General features: G+C 41.3%; 1 protein-coding gene across 7 annotated transcripts in view; it reads right to left on the reverse strand.

The window, feature by feature from the left end:
* ICA1 (islet cell autoantigen 1) overlaps nucleotides 1-22,610 on the reverse strand; it is a 144,508-nt gene extending 121,898 nt beyond the window's left edge. For 6 of the 7 annotated variants that reach the window (XR_010322689.1, XM_064290012.1, XM_064290015.1 and 3 more), the window contains exons 1-2: nucleotides 22,545-22,610; nucleotides 4,003-4,104 (exon numbers count right to left, since the gene is read on the reverse strand). Coding sequence is in view for 6 of the 7 variants with exons in the window: in XM_064290012.1 (XP_064146082.1) it covers nucleotides 4,003-4,019 (17 nt within the window). In the remaining variant the exon portion in view is untranslated. The remainder of the gene's footprint in view (nucleotides 1-4,002; nucleotides 4,105-22,544) is intronic. The other variant, XM_064290011.1, reaches the window with a different exon arrangement.
* Between the last annotated feature and the right edge of the window lie 574 nt (nucleotides 22,611-23,184).

The raw sequence follows: 23,184 nt of genomic DNA on the forward strand, positions 1-23,184 counted from the left end.
CAAAGGCATTCCACTGTGTGGATAACAAATTACGGATAACATTGCAAAGAATGGGAATTCCAGAACACTTAATTGTGCTCATGTGGAACCTGTACATAGACTAAGAGGTAGTTGTTCAAACAGAATGAGGGGATACCATGTGGTTTAAAATCAGGAAAGGTGTGCATCAGGGTTTTATTCTTTCACCATACTTGTTCAGTCTATGTGCTGAGTAAATAATGAGAGAAGCTGGACTATACGAAGAATAATGCAACATCAGGATTAGAGGAAGGCTCATTAACAACCTGTAATATGTACATGACACAATCTTGCTCATTGAAAGTGAAGGGAACTTGAAGCACTTACTGATAAAGATCAAAGGCCACAGCCTTCAGTATGGATCACACCTCACATAAAGAAAACAAAAGTCCTTACAATTGGAACAATAAGCAACATCATGATAAACAGAGAACAGACTGAAGTTGTCAAGGGTTTCATTTTACTTGGATCCAAAATCAATGCCCATGGAAGCAACTGTCAAGAAATCAAACGATGCATGTGTTGGGCAAATCTGCTGCAAAAGACCTCTTTAAAGCATTGAAAAATAAAGATGCCACTTTGAGGATTAGGGTGCACCTCACCAAGTCATGGTATTTTCAGTCGTTTCATATGCATGCAAAAGCTGGACAACGAATAAGGAAGAGAGAAGAAGAATTGATGCCTTTGAACTATGGTGCTGGCGAAGAATACTGAATATACCATGGACTGCAAGAAGTGTGAATGAATCTATCTTGGAAGAAGTACAGTCAGAATGCTCCTTAGAAGTGAGGTTGGTGAGGCTTCATCTCATGTACTTTGGACATGTTATCAAGAGGGATTAGTCCTTGGAGAAGGACATCATGCTTGGTAAAGTAGAGGGTCAGTGAAAAAGAGGAAGACCCTCATGAGATGGACTGACGCAGTGGCTGCAACAATGGGGGTCAAACATAGCAATGATTGTGAGGATGGTGCATGACCGAGCAGTGTTTCATTCTATAGAACATAGGGTCGTTATAAATCGGAATCAACTTGACAGCACCTAACAACAAAACATTCTTCAGGAAGTACTTTCTTATGTGATTATGCAAAGGGGGCTAATTAACTCTTTCTAATTTTGTCCAAAACCACAAAATGTAGAATGAGGAAACTTAGAAACTTTATCAGAAAGCTGAGAAACTAAACCCTAAAGAGGTGTTGGTTCAAGGCACGTCAGTGGGTCAGAGACAAAGCCAGACACAAATGCTGTCTCCACTCTACCATTTTGGTCAACACTTAAGTGATTGCAGAAGTAGAGATAAGAGGCTGAAAAATACCATGCTTAAAATTTGTTACAGTGTTTTGGTGTTAGCAATTTTAAATTCTTAAGTATAAATGCTTAAAATAAACAGCAGCAAGCCATTCCTCAGGAAAAGCACACAAAAAAATCAAATAAAAAAGTATATAAAAGATAAATGTCAAAGAATTGAGAATTAAATGGAATTTTGTAAAAGTTACCAGATACTCCAAATATTGACAGCAAGTTTATCACTGGTACTCCCTGCTTCCCCCTGCTTTGTCTACAACTTCTTTCCATCTGAAGTTTCTATTCCAAAAGCCGACACAGGACCTTTGCACTCCACTCCATCGCCGTTTAAAATGTGCCAGACTTGTGCCCTAAAACATTAGTTTCCTATACTAACAAAACCAAACCAAACCAGGTGCCATAGAGTTGATTCCGGCTCATGGCAATTCCATGTGTATTGGAGAAGACTGTGTGCCACAAGGTTTTCAATGGCTAATTTTTCATTTAGTATACTGCCAGGCCTTTCTTCCGAGGCATCTCTGGGTGGATTTGAACTACCAACCTTTTAGTTAACAGCCTAGCATGTTAACCATTTGCACCATCCAAGGACTCCTGCTCTGTATTATTATGTAAAAAATATCAATGTCTCAAAACTTGATGAGTCATATTCTCCTTCCAGATAACATTTACAATATTCATATCACGCATTTATTCTAAAATGAGTCAGAAAGGGTGTTAGATGACTTCCTTAACTCTGGTTATCTTTGGAGTAAGATTATAGGGGACTTTGACATTCTACTTTACATCTTTCTGCATTATTTAAAAGTTTTATTATGAGTTTACATCAGAAAGTATGTTATACAAAATACATATAATATCTATGTAAATATACTCTCTCTACATACCCAGCACCCCGTCGAGTCGATTCCGACTCATAGCGACCCTATAGGACAGAGTAGAACTGCCCCACAGAGTTTCCAAGGAGCGCCTGGCGGATGTGAACCGCTGAGCCTTTGGTTAGCAGCTGTAGCACTTAACCACTACGCCACCAGGGTTTCCCTCTCTACATAATACGTACATTAAAAGTCAGGAAGAATATATCCCAACATATTGACTGTGGTTATTTCAGAAGGATGGGACTTCCAAGAGTGGAGAATGGGACAGACTTCTTTGCATTGTATCTTTTTTTTTTTTTTAATGGACTAACAGCAAAAAAAAAAAAAAAAAAAAAATTCCATTTCGAAAAAAAGAAAGTGGAGAAACTTTGGAGATCTAATGCAATGTGGAATCTTAGGTTTCAAAAGGTTAAGAATCTTGCCCAAAGCCACAAAGAATTAAAATCTAGGTCTCTAAGCCCGAGTCCAAGGATCTCTGGTGGTACGATGGTTAGGCGCTCAGCTGCTAACCCAAAGGTTGGCAGTTTAAAGCCCTCAATGGCTCTGTGGGAGAAAAGACCTGGTGCTCTGCTCTCTTAGAGATTATTGCCTAGGGAACATGATGGGACAGTTCTACCCTGTTTTACTTATACGGTCGGTGGGAATCGACTCGATGACACAGACAACAACAACGAAATCCCAGTCCAGTGCTCATTTCAATGTATCATGCAGCTCCTGCGTTTTAGCAAGTTCTGAAAAGGCAGGTCAAATAAGAGAGAGAGAAGGGCACACTTCTTGGGGCACTCCATTCTTTCAGGTGAGTGACTACCTTCTTGCTTGGACCTGCTGCCTGGATGTGACAATCATTATGCAGGTCATAGGATGAAACCATCCCATTGTCACGATGCAAGAAGGAAAAATTAAAAAGCCTGGCAACTCTTAAAGAACCGTCAAATGGGATACTCAGGGAAATTAAATTCCTTAGCAATTTATTAATTACCTTTAAAAACTCCTTACATTTTAACACATGCAAAAATCCTTTTGAAGTCTGGCATTTGATATTATAGAAGACATGGGCCTGGTTGGGTGTAGAGGGATTAAAAAGGGCATTCCTTATTTTAATTAATTGTATATTTGAAAAATGAAAACATGCACCACATTTTTTTCATAATACAAATTAAAGAAAGTAAAAATTCTTTGATGAGTCAGGGGTTTATGAAACAGATCTGGAATTTATAAGAGGCTTAACATGTTGCTTAGCTGTGTTGCAGGCATATAACTTATAGAGCTGACAAAGCCATAGGATTACCACATTGATTTTACCCAGAATTTTTTTTTTTCATATATGTCCAACAGTGATTGGCTCCTGAGTGTTCATGAGGGTTTAATGTCATGACTATAAAATCATGAGTCTGAGTCGTGTGTTTGTAAAATTATTTGTTATTGTACAGCTGTCCTGCATAAAATTCCCTTAACTTTACAGCTAATGTTAGAAGCTGTAAATAAAATACTGATAAAAATATATCAGTTCATTAAAAAAATGGTAGTTAAGAAAAAACCAGACTTTCCAAGAGAAAGTTTTACATAAATGCATTTATTACACAGAAAACATATTCGGTAAGAATCTGTACCATTTTTGGTACATAGTTTTTACATTTAATAGTGATCTTGAGCTTGATTATATTCAACATTGGATAGGGGCTGACAGGTTATTTTACTGCTAATGTGTCTCTCGATTTTCCATTCAATGGACATTTACTGAGCGAACAGTATGTTCCTTCGTCTTTTAATAGACTCTCATTTAAAAAAAGACTACAAATTACTTACCATCTGTGTCTTGACATGTTTTTTCCTTCTTCTTTTTCTACTGCTGATGATTTGGGGAGAAGGGACAGGGAAAAAGCATGAGAAGATAAGTTATATTACAACCTGAAATAAAACAAATGTGTAATAGTTAGATACTATATTTAAAAAAATATTATAGTTATACATTAATTTGACACTTTTATAAAACTTTCAATCTAAGCCACTTCCAGTTGTATTTTAGGGGCCAAATGATATTACACAACAACACTGCACAGAGGTGTCGAGAATAGCTGAGCCAGTTAACACTGGAAGGAAAATCTCCACTGAACTGTCAGTGAGCAGGCAGAGTGTGGATGAGAAAAGCAGGCTGCAGAAGACTACAGAAAATACACCTTTTACATAAAGTTTATAAAATGCAAGATCAGTACTATACATTGTTGAGGAATACAAATGTTACACAGTCAAGGTATAAAGAATTGCTTAGGGATGATGAACACTAAATTCTGGATAGTGGTCACCACTGCAGGGGAGAGCTGGGCCTTCAACTGTACACGTAAAGTTCTCTTTGTTAAGGTAGGTGGTTTAAGTCTATTATATTCATATGCCTCTTTATAGATTTGAAATATTTCATAATAAATCTTTTCACAAATGGAACCAGGGCACAGCAAAAACAAGGCAAAATAACAGCAACAACAACAACAACAACAAAAAGCAAAATAAGTTGATAGGCTATCATGGGATACCAAGGGAGGAAAAAAAATGATTATTTTAGCTATTACTGGCCTAGAATTACATTTTCATTTCATTTGTAAATAATGCAGTCAATTAATGCCTTTGTCCTTCATTCTGTTTGCCCCACTCACAGCAGCTAGCTAACTCCACAGGCAGAGTCAACCTGCCCAGCTACATCAGCCTACACTTGCCCACCAGTTACCTTACCGGAGAGAGTGGGGAACTCAAAACCGTAGGCTGCAGAGTGAGTATGCAGCACATGAGTAGTTCTGACTGCTTTACAAAATCAGTCCTCCTCCCTCGGCCTCAGAAAGGGTCCATCCAGTACCCTTAAAACAATTAGAGTTTTGCTAGGCTTCTAAAAATGTTTGAAGGGAACAAAGTTAAGGTGTTGAAATTTCAGGCATCAGGAGAGGGGAAAAAGGGAATTTGCTTTGGCAACCATCTCGTTGTCAATATCGCCGAGTGCACCGAGGCATTTGGACAAGTTGCTTTGGGAGTGATGTTCATGATGAGTAAGCTCTGTCCTTCACTCAGTACAACTGTAAAGAGGCCACAAACTTCCAGTCCTCTCGCCACCCACACAGCTTCACTGCCAAGTGCGCTCTCACTTCACTGAGCTTGAACCAAAATTTCACATAGAAAGAGGTGCAAAGGAAACAAAATCATTATACTCTTCACCTCAGTTAGATTTCCCCATGAACTATAGGATAGTTAGTATTCCTCGATTACTTTTTGATGATTAAAATACCTAACATCTCAAGCTCCTTACAGTGTAATAGCTAATAGCCACTGAGCAAACAGATCCTTCTATCTAGATTTTAGGCTATTCCCAGATTATGATGCTGTATGGAGCCCTGGTGGCACAGTGGTTGAGTGGTCGGCTGTTAACTGAAAGGGTGGCAGTTCAAATGCACCAGCCATTCTACGGAGCAGTTCTACTGTGTCCTGTGGGTCACCAGGGGTCAGAATCAATTAGACAGCAAAGGGTTTGGTTTGGTTTTCCATACTATGATGCTATAGGCTGATGTATGTTTGCCTGTGATTATGATCAAGGTATTGTTTACAGACCACTTGAACTAGAATCTTCTGGGGTGCTAATATGCAGATTTCTGGCCCCATCCCTTATCTACTCAGCAAGAATCTATGAGAGTGGGCTTGGGAATCTGCATTTGCAACAGGCTTTGCAAGTAATTCTTAAGGACATTAAAGTCTGAGAATCACAGCTAAATGGTCCATAGGAAAATCTTTTCTGGAAATGGGTCTTGAACAAACTGCTGGATTATATGGCATGAGAGAAAAGGAGTCATGAATGGCCCAAATCAGGTCACCTCTACGGGGCTTTACTGAATGTCTGATGACAAGGCAGCTGTAGCTTAGGCTCATGTCTCTTCTATACGTTTCTGGCACACACACTAGGGACAATAATAAACACCTAAAGGTTTCCTGACATGATCCATCTCATCTTGTTCTATCACTTTCCAAACTCAGTGTCAAAATCACTACTTCAAAAAAAATCTTCACAATCCTTATCCATTTATTCATTTCAGCTCAATAGTTTAGTTTATTGAAAATACACTGAACATCTAATTAATATGTGCCAGGCTATAAGTTCCTATCAAGGAATTTATAGACTACACTAACACTGCTCAATATAAATACACTGTGAGTCACTACGTAATTTTAAATTTTCTAATAGCCACATTAAAAAGTAAAAAGAAACAGTGAAATTAATTTTAATAATTTTACTTAATCCAATATATCAAAAATATAATTTCAACATGTAATCAGAATAAAATTATTAACAATATAGTTTACATTATTTATGTACTAAGTCTCCAAAATTACACTTAAAGCTTATTTCGATTCATACTACCCACATTTTAAATGCTCAATAGCTAAATGTGGTTAGTGGCTATAGTATTGGCCAGTGCAGATCTAGAGGGAAAGACAGACATACAGATATAATTTCCAGGTACAACTGACCCTTGACATTTGCAAGGGACATATAAAAAGACCTTCATGAACCCCCAAATTTCTAACATCTGCTAGAAAATATAATTTTCTCCTGAAAAATGCAGTAAAGTCTATGATTAGCTAATAATTAAGTTAGTGATTCTACAAAAGAAGCTATTGCTCTACTTCTAACACAAGGCACTAATGAAAAGAGTCCAGAATCCACAGGGTTGTGTCTTGAGTGTTCTAATGGTACAAGGGCTTTCTGAAGTTCTGCTTGTGACCATCTTGCCCTGGGAGTATCAAAGTTGCTTATTAATTCTGAATACCATGGTGACAAAGGCAAAAGCACGAACCTTGTTACTGTAAGCAAAACTTGACATGAATGTGTTTCACTCAATTTTGTCTTCCCGAGGAAGACAAAGCAGATGAGCCAATAATCCTTAGGATCTGCTCAAAGAAGTAGGGGCCTGAGTTAATAGGTCAACGAAAAGCAAGTAATTTTGCTATAACTGCCAAGGGGAAGAGGAGTCAGTGAGGAGCAGACTCTTTATCTAAGACACAAATGAAGAAGGGTGTCTCCCTTCTCAGTGGTAGGACTGCTGCTGAGGTTAGCATCTAATTCTCAGATAACACTCGGAGCACCCACCTAATCCCCTTCAACTTTCCCAGGCTAGACCTTCATGAGGTTGCAGTGTGGTCACCACATGATCCAAGACCAGGCATTAAAACCATAACTGCTGTCAGCCACACCCATCTGGCTAAGAGAGACTATCTTGCCCTGTGGCCAAAACTGGGACAACAGGGGAAGAAGAATACTTTAGTCAGATTTTTTCTGAAGAGTTGTTAGAGTCCCTGGGTAACTCAGTTAAGACTTGGCTACTAATTGCCTAAAAGCTTGATGGCTTGAATCCACCCAGCAGTGCCTTGAAAGAAAGTCCTGCTGATCTACTTCGAAAAGATCAGAGCCACTGAAAACCCTGTGGAGTAGAATTCTACTCTGACACGCACGGGATTGCCATGAGCTGGAATCAACTCCACAGCGATGAGTTTGGATTTTCTCGTGTGCAATAACAACTAGGCTCATTCTTCTTCTTCACATATGTTTACTGTACTGAGTCAATTTTATCCACTGATATTGGGAGGTAAAAGACTAGAACAAGCTGTTCTACTTGTCTTTACTCCCTACGGCCATTTAAAAGACAATTTTGAACAAATTGGACAGCCAATATATGATCAAAAGTTTCTTCCTAATACCCTCAGGTTCACAGAATGATAAAGCAAGCCTGGTATAAACTTACAAGTTTGACACATGGCTACAAAGTAGCTGAGTCAGTCCTTGACTGCCTTAAACCCTTATTCTGGATTCTTCTCCTTGGAAATACAGTATGGGAAGGCATTTTCATTCCATACAGGCTGGCTTTGACTGCACTGATCATTTGTTCTGCTATGAGCTTCTCAGAGGCAGTAGAGTTAGCTGGTAGCACTTTACATTTGAATTATGCAAAAATTCTTGAGCTAACCCTTACTCAGAGTCAAAATAAGATTAGTAGTCATTTCACCATAATGGTATACTCAACTCCATTATTACTCCACAAAAAATATTTCAACAGGCAACTGGCTTCCCCTTGGATCACATTCATGAGAGCTGTGTTTCCTGTGCAGTTTCATGTCTCAATCACCTTTCCAACTTTGGCAGTAGAATTCTCTCTTTTATTCAGTGCACATTTTTTATTATTGTTACTATTAGTTGGAATACTAGCTGAAACTGAGTCCAGAATTGCTTTTTCTTGTATCTGTGCTGAGCATATGGTAGATGATGCAGATGTGAGCCATGGCCAAATTTGTTATTTTCCTAATTTATTCAAAATTCCTATTTTCTAGCTCTATGTTAGAGCTCTTCAGTCGGTATGCAGACTGACATTTAGCTTTCTTTGGAAAGTGGGCCATTTTTCCCCCACAAGAAATACACTTTTCAGGAGAAGAGTCTTGCAACAATGTGGATGCAAAATGATGTGTTAGGATCACCCCCCTAGTAAAACCAACTCACTCCCAAACACCAGCTTCACAGCATTCTAGATCACTGAATCTAAGGCGCAACTCTGTTCACATTTCAACATTACTGAGACTGCCATGTATCTTACAATCCATATAGCTTGATAACAGTTTAATTGGCTGTCATTTTTCTTTCTTAACGGAACATAAAATAATGGTAGGATCTTACAACTAACAGCTTCTTATGTTTGAGGAAATACAGAACGATTCTTTAAAACCACACCTCAGTAAAATTACACATCATCCCATGCCACAGACTTTTGGGGACTAACTGCATATGACTGAAAAGGAGAATCTGCAGTCAGGGGATGCTAACCATGAGTGCCATGGAAGGCACCAAGGGTGAGAGGAACAAAGAGCAGGGGGCATAAAGCTGGTTCCAGCATGGCCTCTACAGTGAGGCTCTAAGAATCAGCAGTTGCTGGCCAAGCAAAGGTTAAGAGTGTACGTGAGAGATCTTATTCCAGGTGGATGGGAAGCAATGAACAAATGCTTCCACAGAAGAACGGCATGGTGTGTGTGGAAGCGTGCACAGCATCCATAAGCAGTTGTACATTACTACAACTTAAAGAGACAGGAGACGTGACTGGGGAGGCAGAGGCGCCAGTCTTTGAGAACACTGCGTGCTGCTTTCAGCATTTAGATTTACTCTGTAGCCACTGAAGGGCTGGCATTCCATGGAGTTTATTTCACACTTAGTGAGCACCTTCTATGCCCTGTCTTTGTTAGGCAGCTAGTCTTTTGACCGCCCATCACAAATGCTGGAAACTTGTGGCACGTGCCTTGCACTTAGCTTCCAATCACACCGTACTAGCTCTGATAACCTTCTCCTTACTCCATCTTCCCATTTTTTTTTAGAGATCAACTTCATCTGGAAATATTTGGTAATATTTTGTTATTTTCAACATTTTGTTCTTTCACTCACTCAAATTCAGGTGTTATGCAATAATGTTATAAATAAATTTTCAGAGAAGTGGAAACGTATGCTTTTGTGCTTTTTCCTAGTCTATTAGGCCTTTCAAATGATCCGAGGCAATGCAGGTCTTTGGGGTTATTTCTCTGGTACATAATCTCAGAACTACACAAGTCATATAACTTAGAGCATAAAGGGAGTGGAGAAACAACTGAATGAAGTCTCTTCCTTTTAAAATGGATGCCTGTAACAGGCCTGTGACCACAGAGCCAACTAGCATCAGAACCGGGGTGTCCATGCAGGCTCCTGATGACTTGTCTAATGAACAGAAGAAATACAAATGTGTCAGAGGTGCTAGGTACTGAGTTAAAAAATAATTTAATGTTCATACATTTCTTTTGTACAAAGTATTCTTCCATTTTTTTCCTAGATGTTTATCTCTAGTCACTTTCTTTTGTGTTAATGATTTTCTAATTTCCTGTGAAGAGAAAGCAAGGGTGCTCTGTGTATATTAAAATAATTTCAGTAGAATTAGTGAAAAAATGGCATAATTAACTATTAATTATTATTTTAAGAATCTCGATTAACCAAATCATGCCCCTACACAGCTGAGAAAGGGAGATGTCTATGGAGGGTGAAAAGTTGAATTAAACTCCTACCCTTTCAAAAGCTAAGCATTAATTAAAGTAATATGGTTTGGCTAGTTTTTAATGGGCATTTTTCCTCTCTCTCAGATTATCACACAGCCTGAACTTTTAGATTTTGATAAGGTTATGATTATTCAAGCATTCTATATAATTTTAAATGGATTCTGTGTCTAGGTGAGTTTTGTGTCACCTGCAAATGACTGTTACCATTTCATAGATTGACAAGTAAATGTGAAACAGGGTCATGCTTTAATTTTGTGAGTCAGCAAATCTTACAAAAGAATTCTAAGGAAGCAAAAAGATGGATGAGTTTTTATTTAAACCCTACAGCTGCAAGTCACTGCTAAAATCTGCATTTTCTGTCAATGAAATAGAGTCAGAGGATATTTTAAAATGATCACTTCATTTACATTTCAAAACAGCTCAAGTATTATACGTTGTTGTTAGGTGCCCTTGAGGCGGTTCTGATTCATAGTGACCCTACAGGAAGAGTAGAACTACCCCATAGGGTTTCCAAGGAGCAGCTGGTGGATTTGAACTGCTGACCTTTTGGTTAGCAGCTGAGCTTTTAACCACTCTACCACCAGGGCTCCATCAAGTATTAAACACAGAGATTAAGCTTAATAACTCCCTAAAACTATCAAAATTATATTCTAAGGTAAATATTTTTATTGCCAATATAATTCATCTCCCAACATGCTACTCAATATAAAATAAAAGCCGGTAAATCTGTGAATATGCCACAAACTTGTGCCTCCATCAAGTCACTTTGGCTATCTGGCCTTACTTTGCTCTCCTGTAAAACGGACTAGGCTAGCTGACGTCTAGATGCCCTCAGTCTTGAAAGCTAAGAAACTAATTTTAGTTACTTTCAGAGACATTTATATCTTTAGGGGAAGCTTAAAGATAAGGAACACAACATCTTCATTATTAAAGATGACGAAATTAGAATTTTAAAAATGGAGACTCATCCAACATCAGGTTAAAGGTCAAGTTCACAGGGAGGAATTCTGGGATTGAAACTCTTAAAAGCAAATTCACAACCTCATGCACATTTCAGCCATCACGATCTATTCCAAGAGACGTTTCTCAGAGGAAAATATCAATATAATGTTTTATCTACTAAGAAATTAAAAAAATAGCCAAGATATTCTCTAATATGCTATGATCGCAAACATTAATATTTAAAAATACTAAAACCCAAACCAACCCCATTGCCATGGACTCGATTCCAACTCATAGTGACTACATCCTCACAAAACAAAGCATAAAAGTCAAACTGGTCACAAGGGTGAGGTCTCAGGTAATGCTGCTCTTTTTCTTGCTTAAAGTCCCCTTTTCAAGGATGACTGATGGTGCATTTTGTGCTATAACAAAAATCATGGCAGCAATAACAAAGTGAGAAAAACAAACCCAAGAGAAATTCGTAAGAGCAAAAAAGATAATATGGACTAGACGACTGAAAACAGAAAAAGAACCAACGGTTGCCTTTGAGAAAGAAAAGTGTAGTTTAAAAGATAAACAAGCAACAAAACAAGATCTGCTGTATAAGTTATATTCACCTTTGATTTTATTTCAACTGGTTTATATGACTCTCAAACACCAACTCAGATTTAGCATACAGATTTTAATCTCTAATATTTATGGTGGGCTTTTCTCTAAAAGCTTAACCTCAAAAGGCGAAGTATGAAGGAACACCTAGTTAAAGGTCTCAATCAACTTCCATAACGAAATACTATACTCTTCAACTGTCAGCACAGAATATTAAATGAAAGGGCTAAATGTTAACCATAAATCACATTTTAAATGGCATTTTATGGTTGAAGTCCAATTATAAAACCTAGAGCCCATTGCTGTTGAGTCAATTTTGACTCAGGACCCCATGTGACAGAGTAGAACTGCCCCATAGGGTTTCCAAGGCTGTCATCTTTATGGAAGCAGACTGCTACATTTTTCTCCCACTTAAAAGGCTCTTTCAAATATTTATGACACTAACTTTAATTTCTTTTATGGACAAATAATCTGAGATAAGACTGTGCTGTACAATACGGCAACCACTAGACACATGAGACCACGGAACATTTGAAATATGGTTAATTTTAATTAAGATGTGCTGTGGTGGCACGGGAGCCCTGGTGGTGCAGTGGTTAAGAGGTGTGGCAAGCTACAGCTGTTAACCAAAAGGTTGGCAGTTAGCATCCACCAGTTGCTCCTAGAAACCCTATGGAGCAGTTCTACTCTGTTCTATGTGGAGCTATCAGTCAGAATTGATTCAACAGCAACGGGTTTAGTTTGTTGGCTTTGGTAAGTATAAAACACACACTGGATTTCGACAGTCTTGTACAAAACAACGTAAAATGTCTCATTCTTACTTTACATTTACATTTCATATTTATAAAAATTACATATTTTATATTTATAGTATATGTCTTAAGGAGCCCTGGTGGTACAGTGGATTGTTTGACTGCTAACCAAAAGGTCTACGGTTCAAATCCATCAGCTGCTCCTTGGAAACCCTGCGAAGCAGTTCTACCCTGTCCTATAGGGTGGCCATGAGTCGGAATCGACTTGAAGGCAATGTATTATATGTCTTATATAACTATTTACATATTATATGTATATACATGTGTATTTACACATTCTATTTTATATTTAATTATTTTTACATACTTCTTTACATTTTATAATTCTGCTTTGTATATTTAATATTATATTTTATGTTGAAATAATATTTTGGATTAAATAAAATATATTATTAAAATTAATTTCACGTGTTTCTTTTAATGTTTAAAAAATCTGTCTAGTAAAAATTTTAAAATTACGTATGTGGCTACTATTATATTTTTATTGGACAGGTCTAAGGCATTAGCAAATCAACGGAAGACCTAGGAATTAATTTCATGATTTGGTGTCCCAATTTTCTGCCCTACCTACAAAAAGCTTAAAACAGCTCTTTATTCCCAGAATCTCTGGCAATTATTCAGTCAGAAATGTTATTATAATGATAAAAATCATATAGGTACATATGTACATAGCCTATTTTTAAATGATTGCTAAAATGGCCACACTCTACATTTCCGTAAGTTGTATTTTAAAAGGTCCAAATACATGTGTAAAAGGTACTATTTGTTTCAAATCAGATTCATGAGAATCTGTGAATGGACTACTATAAGATCATCAAAAATGAGGACAATCAATAAATATAAACATATATGTAGAAATAAATTATATTACATATAATTCATATACAAATATAGAGAAAGCTATCAATTGTTAATAACATAAATACAATGGTGAAGAAAAAACAGAAACTGTGAATGTAGAGACTACAACTACATGGAATTGTACATAAATATAATGTTAACAATCAGAATGGGAGGCACTAATGTTCACAAGGTTCTCTTTAAGGTTGTTTACATGCATAATTTAAAGCCATTTAAAGAGATGATCAAGTAACTTCTTATGCCTGCACAGGACTAATAAATTCATTTAGTCCAACCTCCTCCTTCCATCAATGAGGGAACTGAGGCCCAGCACTGAAGAAATTTTCCTGAGGCAGAGTGAGCCCTGTTTCATTAAAGTCCTGAATTACTGAAACACACAGACATCTAGATGTGGTCCATAAAACATCTATACTGCACATAGAATTCTGTAAACACACTACCACACCTCCTTTCTCCAGAAACGGCCCATATTTGAGGACTTCCCTTAGTTAAGTTGTAGCAGTTAAATCATGTTTTGAGTTGGGGCTGGTTTACGAGCAAGGAATGAAGGCAGTCCAGGCAGGTGAGGGAGCAGGTAGAAGAGGACCTTAAGAGTCAGCTGCAAAGTGAAGCATACTGAAAGCGAGAACTCTATACCTTCATGTCCTTCCTACTCACAGAGTCAGCCTTGCTTATACTTCATCATCTAACTGGTGCTCTTTAAGAATTAATAAAAGATTTCTTTTCCAGCTTTTTTCTGCTTTCCCAGGAAAGAAATTTATGGGGATTATACAGCAGCAAAGCCCTGCGCTAGTAAGGCACAAGACTGGTTGCTTTATGATGGAGATCAGGAAAGACAGGGCCATGGGGCTTATGCCTGGTTGGGTAGGCCTAGGCAGAGTAACCAGGAAGTTGCAGAAGCACTGGGCTCCAGGTCAGCAGTATGGTGACAGGAAAAGCAGGAAGTGAATGAGGAGTGGTCTGGTACCCAATACAAACATTACATACTTCACAATGACGCTAGTGCTGCCCATAGCAACACTAAGGAAATGGCATTAGGTACAGGAACATTCAACTTTTGGCCTTCAGGAAGGAGAAGGGGGGGAGTGTGTCATGGTCCTTGAAACTAGGAATGGGCAGAAAATCCCCCTGGCTGGTGATGCAGTCTCCCTCTTCGTCCTCTGTGGCAAACGATGGCCTTGGCATTGCTCTGGGTACCTTCTTTCTTAGCTTCCATATTCTATGCATCACTGCTCATTTATAAGGAACAATGCGACACCATGACTGTAACCACTGCCGTTCCCTTCTTCTGCTTTGTAAGGGATAAACCCAAACGAAACCCATTGCCATCAAGTCGATTCTGACTCATACCGACCCTACAGAACAGAGTAGAACTGCCTCATAGAGTTTTCAAGGAGCACCTGGTGGATTCGAACTGCTGACCTTTTGGTTAGCAACTGTAGCACTTAATCACTACACCACCAGGGTTCAGAAGGGATAGGTCCGTGAATATCTCCTCCCGTAACTCTTGTCTCTGCTCCTTGCCCTCCCCACCTTGTTGTTAGTTGTGGTAGAGTTGGCTCTGTGTCTTGGTGATCTTACGTAAAACAGAATGAAACAATGCCTGGTCTTGTACCATCTTCATGATTGTTGATATGTTTGAGTCCATTTTTTGTGGCTGCCGTGTCAATCCATCTCATTGAGGGTTTCCTTCATTTTCATTGGCCCTCTACTTTATCAAACATGGTGTCCTTTTCCCCATTTTCCTATCTCAGTCCATCTATTATCCCTTCCCTTTAATGGTAATCAGCTTCCCTTGTTTTCTGTCCTTAATCCACCTCTCTCCCTCTCTAGTTACCATTCTCCCTCCTTCTAGAGTCTCTGGGTGGTGCAAATAGTTAAGCATTCCACTACTAACCAAAAGGCTTGTGGTTCAAACTCACCCAGAGGTGCCTTGGAAGAAAGCTAGGAGATCTGCTTCCAAAAGGTCACAGCCATGAAAACACTACTCTGCAACACATGGGATCACTGAGTCCGAATTGACTTGAAAACTTTTTTTTTTTTCCTCCTCCTTTTCACAGTCAGAGTTCTTCTAAGCCCACACAGGCTGGTTCCTTTCTCCACCATACCACAGAAAGTCTTTCATTATGGGTCTATCTCAAGTCTTATCTCACTTGGCCTTTGACCATGTTCCCCCCACGCCCCCCCCACCCCTTTTCTTGAAATGCTTTGCTTCCTTGATTTCTGGGGAAACATTCTCTACACTTCTGATCCTTTTCCTTTTTTTTTTTTTTTTCAGCTCCTCTTCCTTCGTCCACATAGCATACATTAGTGATCCATAAGGCTCCAAACTCAGCCATCTTCTGTTACATTTTACTTGGTCTCTCAGTGATTTAATCCACTCTCATGGTTTCAACCACCAGTGTTGTGTCATAAGACTTCGAAAACTAAACACCCTTCCAGAGCACCAGACCCACATTTCCTTCTCCCTAGTGTATCTTCGCCAGGATGCCTCGTGGGCACTTCAAATCCAACACACCTAAAATCAAACTTCTCTCTTTCCATCTCCACCCCCATATAGTTCTTCTTCCTGAGGTCTCTACATTGTTTTGTTGTTGCTATGTGTATTGATTACCAGCACTAAATCCACTGACTCAACTTGGAAATGTATTTTCTCATCTTTTGCAGCCAATATCTAAGCTCTTTTTGTTCTAACTCCTAAAAAACTATTAAACAGATCTTGTCCTTTCTATCTCAAAAGCCAGAATGTAGTCTAGGCTTTCAGAAGCAACTTATTCCTGTATCTGTCCACTCCAATCCAAACCCCTTCCCATGGCACATAAGTAGGGTGACCATACATCTGTTTGCCTATTGCAGTCTCAGTTTATATTTATTGTCCTGGCATTCTTTCATGTTTAGTGTCTTACTCTCTCAAAAGTATCAGATATCTTTGTGGTCACTCTACATATAGGGCAACTGTGAGCTAATTACAGATGGCCTCACTAACTGCTTCTCTTGAGGCTCCTACACATGCATATCAGGTTCCAGACATCAGGAAAATTGGCCAGTATTTTCTCCCTTACCTCTGGAGCCTTGTGTATGTGGGCACTTTTGTTGGGAATGCTTTCCCTGCTTCCAACCCTTTTTTACCTGCCAAATTCCTATTGGCCCTTTAAGACTCAACTCAAGGGTCACCTCTTTCATAAAGCTTTTCAGGTTCTCTTCCTTCCATCTGAGTGGGGTACCTGTGCCTTGGGCTTCATTACCCCCCATGCCTCCCTGCTTTTGCTGAAATGTAACTGTCAGCTGACTCGTCTATCTTCCTTACCAGGTTGTTGGTTCCTTGAGGGCAAGGAAGGGTCTGGGTCTTAAGATTCCCCGTACTTAGCACAGTGAATGGCACATGGCATATACTCAACAAATGTTTGATGGCATCTGGCTTCGCAGGAAAGACTGAGGAGTCTCATCATGAGCAATACGGCCATCTTCCCTAGCCTTTCATGAATTCATTCTCTCTCACTACATTTGGAGCCCTGGATGGTGCAAATGGCTAATAGACTCAGCCACTAACTGAAAGGTTAGAGGTTCAAGTCGACCCAGAGGTGACTAGGAAGGCCTGACAATCTACTTCTAAAAAATCAGCCATCGAAAACAGTTGGAAAATGAGTGTAGAAGTAGTGTCAGAACCTGTCTAACTTTAGGGGGAACAATGCCAATCAAGATCAGCCCAAGGCTGATCCCTATGAGATGGAGGTCGGATATAGCTCCACTCTCCAGAATTTTTACCAATTCTGACACCAAACGTACCTCCTGCGGCACTCTCTATTTCTCTTCTGAGTTTGATAATCTGTTGCGATGGCCACATAGCACTCACAGACCATACTTACAGTTAAGTGGTTTATTAAGGAAGTAACAGAGTACAATTCTGAATCCGAATCAACAGGCTACAACTGACAATCAGGAACAGGAAGCATGTAGGCAAAGTCTCCCATCTTCAGTGCAGGACAGTTCTCTCAGCTCCTCTTGGTCCCCTAAGAGAAGGCTTTTCTCCAGCCCCTGAGGACAGGCTCCTCTTGGCCCCCTCGGGACAGGCTGCTCTTGACCCTGCTGTCACCACTGTCTTTGCCACAGGGCCCCTTCCAAGCCTGTTGCTGTCAGCTCTGCCACCAGGCCACTTCTGGGGCTCTTGCTGTCTTCAGTGTTACAGTCCTTGACCCGTGTTACAGCTCTTTTAGGAAGTTCCTTGCCTCCTCTCTCTTTTTTCTTCCTTCTGCTTCATTCTGTTTGCGGCTTCTCTTCCTGCTTCTTTCTGTCTGAAAAACCTCTGTGGGGTTGGCTGCTTGTTAATTCGAAGGCATGGCCCCATCTAGTGAGGGGGGCACAAACTAACCAATCCACAGACACTTCATTTGCATAGTAGGCTACAGACACCTCATTTGCACAGTCTATTGACCAATCCAGCAAGGTACATACCAATCACAGGGCAGGCTGCAACCCAGGTCAGACAAAAAGTATCAAACCATCAAGTTGTTTACAATTTACCCTGGAAATCTCAACTGACCTGGAAAAAAGTAACAAACCCTCTGAGATAGAAAAACTAGGGCAGAGGTAAATCCTCAGGGCTTAGGGGAAAAATCTCTCAAGCCGTTTTTCTAAAGAACCAAGGCAAAAGGCCACATAAAGGAACTCATTTACCACAACAGTTCTACTCCAACACACATGGGGTTGGAATCAACTCGATGGCAACTGGTTTCACTTACATTGGGGCCAAGTAGCTACTTTTAATGGAAGAGCTACCACTTCTCAGACACTGAGATATGTGTGATCCACACATATCACTGCTGATCCTCACAACACTGCCAAGGAGATGTCATCTCCATTTTATGGCTGGAGAAACATAAGCTTAAAAACAGTTACCTGAAGTAACTGGCCCACAGTCACACAGAAGGAAGATTTCATTTTAAAAACATGTACAAAATACTACATATAGTCATTCCTGTCCTGGTCCATTTATTAGTATTTGTGCAAATCATTTATATACATTTTGGATGCTGAAGTAATCAAAGCATGGTTAACTAGGGTTTATAGAGGTTCCAAACCAGATCTACCACATGTATTATCTAGGGTGAACTGTGATGCAGTCTTAATTTTCATATTAGACTGATGGGGATTATAATAACAATTTACCTCACAGGAGATGAATATCAAATAAGATCATGTTTGCCAAAGTGCTTTGTCAAGGAAGAAGCCCATTTTAAAGCACTGTGCTGGATAAAGTTTGGGCACTGTTTCTCAAAGAGTGGTGGAAAGCCACCCAAGGTGTTGATTAACAGCAGGTGTGGTGAGGGGGCTAGGCCAGGGATCCATATTTACAAACCCCAGAGTGATTCTTTTGGACACTAGATCTTGAGAAATACCAGGGTAGAGCAATGCTTCTCAAACTTTAATGTATACTTGAATAGCCTGGGGATCTTGTTAAAATGTAGATTCAAAATCAGCAGGTCTGGGAGGGCCAGGGCTAAGATTCTGCATTTCTAACAAGTTTCCAGGGAAGCCAATGCCACTGGTCCATTGACCGCTTTTGAGTGGCAGGGGCTTGGAAGATCAACCCCCACTAAAACAAATTAGCTTTGTTTTGTTCCTGAACTACAGACTACGTTCCCCAACTTCAGGGAGTATTTTCTCAAAAGCCTGCTTTCAGTATTGGTATAAAATCACTTCAATCACTCAAAACGAAATTGGAACAGGTACCCTGTCACAGGTAAGCCAGTGGTATCCTTTCCAGATACAAACAGCACATGTATTTAGCACGTGAAAGAATAAATGCATCTACTACTTGAGCCCTATTCATTGTGCCAAGCATTTACATATATTATCTCTAATCCCCACTACAACCCCACAGGTGGATCTTCCTGCCCTTGTGGCGCAACAGTTAAGCACTTGGCTGCTAACCGAAACGTTGGCTGTTTCAACCCACCCAGCAAATTGCAGCCTAGAAAATGCTATGGGGCATTTTACTCTGTCGCATGGGGTTGTATGATTGGGAACAGACTCCACATACCCAACAACATCATAGATAAGGAAATGATGACTTCAGGAGTTTAAGTAACTTGCCCATAGTCCTGTGGCTAGTTAAGTGTTGAAGCTGGGGTTCCAGTGCTGGTCCATCAGAATCTAAAGCCTGTGTGACCTCTGCACTTCCTCTGAGGTGCTAGATGTGACTGTGTATAGGACATAACAGTTTGAGAGTCAAGAAAATTTTTTTCTCCACTATCAGTCTTAGAATTTAATGGTAGGCTGAGGCAAATTCAGGATGGGGGAGAGTAAAAATAAAGTTAATCAATTTGTGTTCTATGTTGCCTCACAAAGATGCGCAGATAGCATCCTTCTCCACGGTTCCCATAAATCTGGTATTGCAGATGGAATAAAAAGGACAGTAGCTACAAGTGCACTGATCATAAACATGGTCACCTACCCTTAAGCTTCTAGCTGCCTAGCTTGACTAACACAGAGGAAAAATTCTTCCTGACCTTTCCCCACACCCTCCTGTATGAGGTTTCTCCAACTTTAAAGTTCACAGCAATGTAAATTTACTGTAGTATGCCATATCACAGTTGCCACACCCCCCTCTGATACAACTGTCTGCACCTGAAAATAAAAAGGTAGTTTCATCAAATACCTTGAAAAGGTAGCAGTGAAGGTTTTCTTCTGAGTAACAAAATTTTCGGCACTTCTCATAAGGTTGAAGTGGAAAGATATGCATGGCAATAAAGATGCTCAGAAAAGTCAGACAAATACTCAGGTGTATGGCTATAAACTAAATTGTCCAGGGAAATGCCACTGAGTGGCTGTAAGCATTCCACGATCCATGGCTAAAGTATCCAGGGTCAGTATTTTAACCTCAGTTCTCTTCACTATTACAAGTACCACTAACTGTAGCATAAGTCTGCATAACTTATATTTACTAAAGATTCACTGATGTAAGGTCCCTGGGTGGCGCAAATAGTTTGCATTCGATTTCTAACCTACAGGTTAGCAGTTCGAACCCACTCAGTGGCACCAGGGAAGAAAGGCCTGTTGACCTGATTGTGTAGAGATTACAGCCAAGAAAACCCTATGGAGTTCTACTTTGTAATACGTAGACTGGGCCACCGTAAGTCGGAATGCACTCAACAACCATCTTTGTTTGTTTTTTGGTTAAGAGCTACAGCTGCTAACCAAAAGGCCTGCAGTTTGAATTCACCAAATGCTCTTTGGAAACTATGGGGCAGTTCCACTCTGTCCTATAGGGTTGCTGTAAGTTGGAATCGACTGGACAACAATGATTCTTTTTTATGTAATACAAAAAGGCACAGCTTGAAAGCTACATGTCCTAAAAACCCAGTACCCATGTCCTACAAATTATAAATATATATCTCTTTTTTTTTTTTTTTTTAACCAAACAGTGATATTCGAGCTTTTAAGGATTATAAGGAGCCCCTAGGTGGCACAAACGGTGAAGCACTTGATACTACCCCAAAGCTCGGCAATTCAAACACACCCGGAGGCGCTTCAGAAGACAAGCACGGCTGGCCGTTTCTGAAACGCCACAGCCTGGAAAACCCTTTGGAGCAGTCCGACTCTGCACTTACTGGCTTGCCATGAGGTGGAATCGACTGGACTAACAACAAGGATTATCAATTGATTTTGCCCCCATGGTATTCTCTACACAAGATGTTATTTGAAAAATAAAGCCTGAAACCTAAAAAGATCTTTGGTTTGAAAATCCACTGACAAGCATTTTTAGAATACGTGTGTCTGTGTTTTAAATAGAAGGTAAGAATATGGGGCATTGATTCAAATTAATATTTACTTCACCCCTCAAGACCAATTTTAGATTTTTCTGGAGAGATTACTGAAACGTTTGGACGGGAACATGTTTGCAATGAGTCATAATTTACATGGATTTAATGGCCAAGGCCTTATGTACCTTCCTTCCTACTTTCAACATCATTTCGAAACCAATTGGTGATATATTCCAGGCCTTGATAATTTTTCTAAAGTTATCAGACCTCAGATATTAAGGTTGCCACCCACGTTCACGGGCAAAATTCTTATTCCTTCTGACTTTTTATACTATCTAGCAGAAGAGAACACTATTACCTGAGCTATACCTCTTCTCAACCAGGCAGTTAATGCCTTTTGGCTTTTGTATTTTCAAGACCGCGAAGAAAATCTAAGGGGCTTTAAGTCACTCCAAGTAAAATCAGAGTGAGAAAGGTTAATAGGGGCCGCTTTGGGCAAAGGCAGACACAATAACAGGATGTATTCGTCTCCGGAGGAAGCAGGAGCTCCAACAGCCCTGGGCAGGAAAGGCGGACTAGGCAGCACCCAAAGGAAACCGGAGCGCCAAGGTTTGCAGGGACCTGGCCTGCTTAGGGATTCTTGCAGGAATCCCCAAACATCCAAAACTAGTGAGCACCTCGCCCGCGGGGAACCAAGCTCAGGCCTCCTAGCATTGGCGGTTATAAAAAGGTCCCCATCTGCTCCCTGCCGCCCTCGGCACAGACCGGCATTAGGGCGAAGAGGAAAAGCAAACGTCAGGCGCCGTGGCAGGTGGACTTGTCAACAAGTCAGCCCTGGATGCAAGTTCCTGGTCAGAAGAGACCTCGGGGTCTTATGCCCGGAGCTGCCGGGAAGGCGAGGCACAGCATGGGTGGGGTAGGGTGGGGTCCGGTGGCGTGGGTGGGGGTACTCCCTGCGTGGGGGCCAAAGATAGGGCCGGCGGCCAGAACTCTTCCTTCCGCTCCCAGGGGGCTGACGCACGCTCTCCTGGCGTGCGCATCCTCCAGACCTTTCCAGGCCCGAGGGAGGAGGCGGGGGAGGGGAAGGGGCTGCTGCGGTTCCCTCCCGGGGCTCAGGGGCAGGAGTGACGGCCCTCCTGTCACCCACCGCCCGCAAAGGGCAGGGGAGTAAGCCCCGGGCTGGAGCCCCCGACTGCCCCGGCTGCCGGGTGCCTCCCGCTGCAGCATGCAGCCCGCCCGGCGCGCCCCCGCCCCGGCCCCGGAGGGCAGGTACCTCGGAGCCCCGGCCCCCAGGAGCCTCCCGGCCGCGGTCGGAACGTCCCTCCAGGTCCCTCGTCCGACGTCAGCGTCAGCAGAAGGCGAGGAAAGGGGGCGGAGGGAGCTCAGGAGCCGGCCCTTCCTGCGGCGGCAGCTGCAAGCCGGAATAGCAGCCCGCCGAGCCCGTGCGCGCCGCAGCGCAGCGCAGCGCGGCGGCCCGGGGGGAGCGGGCGCCTTCTGCCTCTCGGCGAACGCGTGGGGCCTGGGAGCTGCTGCCGACTCCCCGCCCCTGCCCGAAACGCCCGACGGGGCGCTCCTCCCTGCAGGACCCCGGGACCCGGGGAAGCTAGGAAGGCAGTGATGGCCTCACCTTCTTTGGGGCGGGGCGGGACAGGGGTCGGGGGAGTGCGTCTCCCTCTCTCTGCTCCCTGGCGTCTTTCCTTGACCCCCATCTCCTGGGGTATCCCCTGCTCGGATCTGCGTCCCAGGGTGACCCCGCCCCTGCTCTCCTGCAGGTGTTCCACGTGTCCCTAGCGTTTGCGTCACAATGACCTGGCCGACAGGTGGGAGCCATAACGAATGCCCCAGGGTTCCATCTGTGCTGTGCGTAGTGCGTGCTGCTTGCTTCCAGGTTAGATTTCTGTGGCTTTAGGGGA

This window comes from Loxodonta africana, chromosome 8, assembly GCF_030014295.1.
Source record: "Loxodonta africana isolate mLoxAfr1 chromosome 8, mLoxAfr1.hap2, whole genome shotgun sequence".
In the NCBI taxonomy this organism is placed as follows: domain Eukaryota; kingdom Metazoa; phylum Chordata; class Mammalia; order Proboscidea; family Elephantidae; genus Loxodonta; species Loxodonta africana.